The sequence below is a fragment of the Sardina pilchardus genome, chromosome 6 (assembly GCF_963854185.1).
Source record: "Sardina pilchardus chromosome 6, fSarPil1.1, whole genome shotgun sequence".
NCBI lineage: Eukaryota > Metazoa > Chordata > Actinopteri > Clupeiformes > Clupeidae > Sardina > Sardina pilchardus.
The window spans coordinates 11,173,881-11,181,380 of NC_084999.1; the positions used below are offsets into that span (position 1 = coordinate 11,173,881).

General features: G+C 48.0%; 1 protein-coding gene across 1 annotated transcript in view; it reads right to left on the reverse strand.

Moving 5' to 3' along the window:
* znf407 (zinc finger protein 407) overlaps nt 1-7,500 on the reverse strand; it is a 146,869-nt gene that overhangs the window by 40,112 nt on the left and 99,257 nt on the right. The window contains exon 8 of the mRNA XM_062538395.1: nt 1,994-2,172. Coding sequence (XP_062394379.1) covers nt 1,994-2,172 — 179 coding nt within the window. The remainder of the gene's footprint in view (nt 1-1,993; nt 2,173-7,500) is intronic.

The following is a 7,500-nucleotide window of genomic DNA, read 5'->3' on the forward strand; positions in this document are numbered from 1 at the left end:
GAGCGGCCATCACAGCCCATTTGGCTCTCGCGGCGGGGCCCAGTGCCACTCTGACAGCGGGCAATCACAAGCAGGTTAATTCAACATCTACCTGCTAATCTTTTCTTCTTTTCTTTGCTGTCCTTCTCTCTCTCTCTCTCTCTCTCTCTCTCTCTCTCTCTCTCTCTCTCTCTCTCTCTCGCTCTCTCTCTCTCTCTCTCGCTCCCCTCCCCCCTCCACCTCCTCCAGTTCCCCTCCTCAGCCTGTACACCTTCGGATTCTCCGTGCCTCTCCATCTTCTGTTCTGCCCACTTAGATTAAGCAGTTGAAGGCTGCCACACACACACACACACACACACACACACACACACACACACACACAGTCACACACCCCTCTCTCATCAAAGCAACTCATTTCCTTCACACACACACACACACACACACACACACACACACACACACACACACACACACACACACACACGCGCGCACATAGAGACAGACACACACACACACACACACACACACACACACACACACACACACACACACACACACACAGGCACACACACATCAGTTACAGGGCTGCAACAAGCCCTTGAGATGGTAAAGGTGAGAAAACAAAGAGGTAAAGGTTCGAGTAGGCCTCTGTGGACGCGGTCATGCTGTACAGTCACACGGTCTCAGAGTCTCCTGAGAACACTGTACTGCTCGTGCTGTTGCACATACGTCTCTCAGCAGCACAAGCTGTCAAACGCTCTCGCAAATCCATGGCAAAGACAAATACTTTGTACAAGTCTACATGTAAAAGGTTTTCTTCTCTTTGAATGGGAGTGTATACCCAGGGAGGGGACTACAGTGAGCAGTGCAAGGGAAGTAAGTCCTGTGCATATTTGTAAACTCACTCTCTCTCTCTCTCTCTCTCTTTCTTTCTTTCTTTCTTTCTTTCTTTCTTTCTCTCTCTCTCTCTCTCTCTCTCTTTGAAAGGATGAAGAGACCCATGACACCCCTCTCTCTCCACTTCTCCGCCGGTGTGACCCACAGGTCACTGTGACGACCAAACACGCATGTGTCCTTCTAGGAGACGAAGAGGGAGGCCATTTTCCCCCCTCCTCACTGCTTAGAGAGCGCGAACTAAGGTTGCAAGGGCACTTCAAGGACAAAGCCACAAAGAGCACTGAATAGACCACGACCTCCTCGTGTGCCCTCGAGCCTGTTCACACCACGCACACTCTACACTGCTATCACACAAGGTACAGTCTGCTTTCCAGGGCTTCAGCATTCTGGATGCGGCCTTCCCCCGGTGTATTTCAATAACCTCCTGGCTTCCCACAAGTCCCTATACAGTCCTGTGCCACCATTCCCATCAGGAGGGGATTCCAATTTCCTCGCCACAATGCCGGCTGACAGAGGGGGGGGGGGGGGGTTGGGCGAGGACCGAGTCCGGACCGCTGCTCTCCGACAGACAAGTACACGGCGGAGTCGTGGTGTTGCATTAAACACAACACGGTGCAGACGCTGGACTCGGAGAGAGACTGAGGCCTGGGAGGACAGCTGAAGAGAATGGCGCAGGAAGAGCAGAGGGAGAGAAAAAAGGGAAAGAGAGAGAGAGAGAGAGAGAGAGAGAGAGAGAGAGAGAGAATGAGAGTGTGTGTGTGTGTGTATATGTGTGTGAGAGAGAGTTGGAGAAAACAGGGCCAAGAGAAAACTAGTGAGAATGATGAAGTGAGTCGGGAGGAGACAGGAGAGTTGTAGAGATGGAGTGCATTAAAGGAAGTGAGAAAGAGAAGATGGAAGGGGTGGAATCTGAAAGTAAGACATACACAGAGATAAAGGTAGAGAGAGAGATAGAGAGATAGAGAGATAGATAGAGAGGAAGGGAGGGAGGGAGAGAGAGACCAAGACAGAGGAAGGGAGGGAGGGAGAGAGAGAGACCAAGACAGAGGCAGAAAGACTGAGAGAGAGAGAGGAGGGGAGGGAGGGAGAGACAGATAGAGAGGGAGAGTGAGTGTACCTGCGTGCAGATAGGCCAGGTCTGGGTTCTCTATATCGGGGTGCGTCTCCTTTAGGTGGTTGCGGAACTCCATGGGGGCGTTGGTGGCGTAGTCGCACTTGGGGCAGTTGTACATCTTCACTCCCTCGTGCTTGCCCGTGTGCAGGATGTGCTTGCGGATGTTCTCCGCACAGTTGGATCTGGGGAGATGAAACAGATAAGGAGAGGGGGAATATGGGGGGGTTGGAGGAGGAGAGGAAAGGAAAGGAAAGGGGGAGATATATATTATTAGATTAAACAGAAAACAAAGAGTAAAGAAAGAGATAAGACAGAGTGTGTGTGTGTGTGTGTGTGTATGTGTGTGTGTGTGTGTGTGTGTGTGTGGGGGGGGGGGGGTGCAGATAAGGGGAAATTGGGAGGGGGGTGAACAAAAACTCCCCAAACAATTGAAAAGGGTCTCAAGGAAGGGTTTAGTTTTACTGACAGTCTGTTTTTTCTTCTTTTTTTGTTTAGACTACATAAGTGAAGTGAAAAGCATGAACAAATTGCATTCTGGGAAAATGGGGGCGGGATACTTTGTGCGTGTTAGGGGTGCAGTGGATTCTCAATGGAGGTTAGTCATTTCAAAGCGTTCCAAGACGCCTTACATGATGTATACACATGTATAGTCAGGGGATACCCAAAACCTAGACAAAATATCGATATGACAATATATCGTACAGTATATACAGTACATTGCATTCTTTATGGGATATGTCATCAATACGCTGGTGCCAACCATCCATATTTTCACTAAAAAATGACATTCTACAATTCATATTCTAAATGGACTCATCAGTCTATTTGACTTCTAGAGTCACTCACTTATCAAATGAATGAGGGCAATCCTCTACATGCTGACTGTCAAATTATATTTAAAATGACACTAGGCTAAATCAATTCAGCTGTGAAACACTGTGAAGAAATATATAAATCCCTTTTTTTCTTTTTTACACAGATGTCGTGATTTATCATAGAAACATCTTTTGTAATGCATTGAGCATTCCAGGAACGTTGTATTGTTATTGTGGGCAAAGCGTTGTGACCGCGTCGGTTTGCGAGTTACTGTGAGATTCCTACCCCTAACCTAGACAGAGGGGGAGAGGAAGAATGAGAAACAGAGAGAGATGATGACAGCTTTTCAATGGGGCCCGAGTGTTGATGCGGCTGAACCAGATGCAACCTCCCTGAGCGGCTAACTCAAGCCCACACGATTGCGGCTAAAACGCCGCGCCCTAGCTCTCGCTCACATACACACTCTCTCTATCTCACACACACACACACACACACACACACACACACACACACACAAATACACACACATACACGCAAACACACACACCAGTGCCAGTGCATGTAAACACACACACACACACACACACACACACACACACACACACACACACACACATCGAAGGTGATGTAACACCTATACACACACACTCACACGCAGATTAAAAAGACAAAGAAGGCAAAAACGTCCTCTTCAGCCACTCTTACATCATCCCTCCCTCTCCACCATTTTCTCTGTGAGTGTTGCTCATGCGCATGCATAGACTTGAATATCTAACACAAAGTGATCATTAAAAACCTAAAACCTATTACCCACAGACCTCTGGGCCTTAGTATGAAGGAGCTGTTGCATTAGGAGGGGACTTTTACATCACAAACACACACACACACACACACACACACACACACACACACACACACACACACACAACCCAACACACACACACACACACACACACACACACACACACACACACCTCTGTTAGGGGTCTCACTGCACAGGAGGATGTATGACACAGAGGTCTTGTTTTATGTGCTGTGTGTCTGGCTGAGGTGTGGATCTAAGAGTGTGTGTGTGTGTGTGCATGGAGGGGGGTTGTGGGGCAGCTGCAGTGAGGAGAGGAGGTGGTGTGTGTGGGTGTGTGTGTGTGTAGGTGTGTGTGTGTGTGTCCACGGAGGAACGGCGGGGAGCAGGCTGTAATTATGTCAGCCGGCGGAGGCCAGGGGAGCCCCACTGATTAATGGACCTGGCCCAGCCGCTCACGGGCCCTATCACCAACACACACACACACACACACACACACACACACACACACACGCTCCTGGGCCCTATCACCAACACCAGCACCAGCACACACAGCACACACACCCCTGCCTCTGGCCATCGCAGACACACACAGGTCGGACGAGAGGGGCCGCTGGCTACACACACACACAGGTTACACACACCAAAAAGGGGATGGACAATAGGGGAGTGGTTGAGATACACACACACACACACACACACAAAGTGTGATGGATAAAATAGGTGTGGGGTGGTGCGATGCACACGCTCACTCTCTCTCACACACACACACACACACACACACACACACACACACTGATATCAAGATGCAAGTATACACTCAGCCAGCAGACAAAAGGATGAACACATACAAAAACATATATGCACATTCAGAAACACACACACACACACACACACACACACACACACACACACACACACACACACAAACATCTCTCTCTCTCAAAACACACACACACACACACACACACACACACACACAAACACACAACCCTTGATTGATGGAGCACTCATGCTTGGTTTCAGGCTGACATTCTCGGACAGTATAATACGCAATTACTCTCCCTTATCACCTTGGCTGGGACAATAAAGCTCTCCCGTGCCATTGCTCATGCCAGCCGCTCCGAGAATTTGTTTTCACTTTTGCCACGGCACCGCGCTCCATCATCGCGCCGCCGGCCCTGTCCTCTCACCGCAAACACCGATCCCTGCGTGTCCGGACAACGCCAGGGTCCAGGCCCGGGTCCAAACCCACAGCCGCAGAACCAGACTGCCTCGTCACAGTGGTCAGCTGGGCCGACTAACGGCGAGGGCGTGGAACAGCGCAGAGAACAGGGACTGCCCAGGACACGACGAGCCGCTGAACATCCTCATCCTCATTCACTTACTGTAGTGTTTTTCTGATCTAACGGATGTTTTATTTCCTCTCTAAATTGCCCAATTTATTTTGCCTACTTATTCTGCCCATGGTGTGAAATGAGCTTAAGGACTAAAACTGTGTGAACAGGGTTCAGGTGACGTGACTTGTGTGAAGAGTGTCGTTCTATTTCTACTTGTATGGAAAAAAAAAAAACATGTTTCCATTTGTTGCGTGCAAACTGCAAACAGCAGCGCTGATTGTGTTGATTGGTGCGAGTGTGAGAGTTGCAAGGGTAATGAGCAAGTTTAACGACCAGTGGAGGCCCCTGAGTCCGAGTGAGTGTCCCCTTCGAGAGGGACAAGGTACGGGGAGTGTGTGTGTGTGTGTGTGTGTGTGTGTGTGTGTGTGTGTGTGTGTGTGTGTGTGTGTGGGGGGGGACGTCTGGTCCCATCGGGACGAGCTGGATCCAAACACAGGTAAACACAGCTCTCCTCAAGCCAGTCTCTATCTCCCACTCGTTCTCTTTTCCTCTTTATCTCTCTCTCTCTCCCTCCCCCTCTCTTTCTTTCTTTCTTTCTTTCTTTCTTCCTCTCTATCTCTCAGGCAAACAGGATTGGGATCACTAATTTAAGCGGCGGTATTCCCGAGTGAGGACGCTCTGGAGCGACGAGCTCTGGAGGAACAGTCAGACCTATTTAAACACAAAGCAGTCACTGGGGACAGCCGACAAGCAAAGCACATTTTCGGGGTCAAAACGGATCATTATCTGTGCAGGGTGTGTGTGTGTGTGCGTGTGTGTGTGTGAGGGGGTGTTTGCTTTTCTTAGACTTCTGATAGTGCTGGAGTTGGAGAATGACAAATAAACATTGACACAAAAGGAACCGTGCTATTTAGCTAATTTGTTTTTTTTCCGAGGGAAGCTGTTGGTGGCCTTAAGAACAACATTGTTTGATTATCAAGAAACAATTTGTGGATAAATCTGTGACCCTGAGCAGAATTACAGTTCCTCATATCTGAAGTGTGATATTGCTGCGTGAATGTGCGGTATCTTCGGCTAGTCCCCCCCCCCCCCCCCCCTCCTCCTCCCCCATCACCCCCCCACACACACTTATTAATTATAATGATGATCAATTAATTATCTTTATCAACAATAATTGAGCCGTTGCGGTCTTCATCACATCCTAATTAAGCATCTACTCAAGCAGACCAAAAAACAACGGGCGGAGGTAAATAAATACAGCTGTTCAGGTGACAGAAGCCGAGGGGGAAAAAAAATAGAAAAGGAAAAAAAAGATAAAGAAACATAAAACATTCTAAAAATTAATTATCTCTTTTTTTTAATTACAGAAAAATATATACTGTTACAAATGTACCATATACTGTATCTGATAACAAAAAAAAATAAAAAACGTTTTTTTCCTTCCATTTTCACAGGTCTTCTGTGACAAAGATGAAACATTGATGAGCAGCATGCGGCTGTTTAAGGAGGCTAGGGCTAATAGATATGTGGGACTGAATAGCGACTCCCTGGGCTGAGGACTATATGGCGAACCTTTCAATTTACTCAAGAAAAACATCGACATACATTCAAAATAAAGTGGATGATTAAAAAGAGGAAAATAATGAGAAGGTGGGGGAGTGGTTGGTCAGTGCATTATATCACATCATCTGTGTGTGTGTGTGTGTGTGTGTGTGTGTGTGTGTGTGTGTGTGTGTGTGTGTGTGTGTGTGTGTGTGTGTGTGTGTGTGTGTGTGATATGGAAATCGTGTAATTGTCATGTGCAAAACAACGGGCACGTAGCTTTTAGGAGCCAGCGGGTGTGGGACTGGGGAGTGGCCGGCTCAAAGCCTCCCGCCGCCCGCCCCTTTAATTAGTCCAGACGAGACCAAACTTCCTGCGCGACGGGACACACCGAGGGTGGTCACCCCCCCCCCCCCCCTGCTATCACTTTCACTCAAACACACACACACACACACACACACACACATGTGCCTGTCTGCACACACACGTTCTCACTCAGATACTGCCACACACACTTGAATGTGCTGTCGAATGAGTACACATGTGCATGCACAATTGCTCACACACACACACACAACACACACACACACACACACACACACACACACACACACACACACACACACACACACACACACACACACACACACACACACACACACACACACACACACACAGTGTAACAAGGAGGATACGATCAGTTAGAAACACACAACTTACATACATGTGAACACAGGAGCTCTGTCTCTCTCACTATCTCCCTCTCTCACACACACACAAACACACACATTCAAAATATTCAAAGGCAGCGATGAACCAGTCTGCAAATCCATACCAGTCACACACACACACACACACACACACACACACACACACACACACACACACACACAGTTAGACTTTAGAATATTAGTACTATCGGTAAAACACAATCTGAGGGATTTTTTCATCACAACTTTCCAAAAACGTGTTTTCATACCCATTCACTTCACACAGTATCTATCAATTTT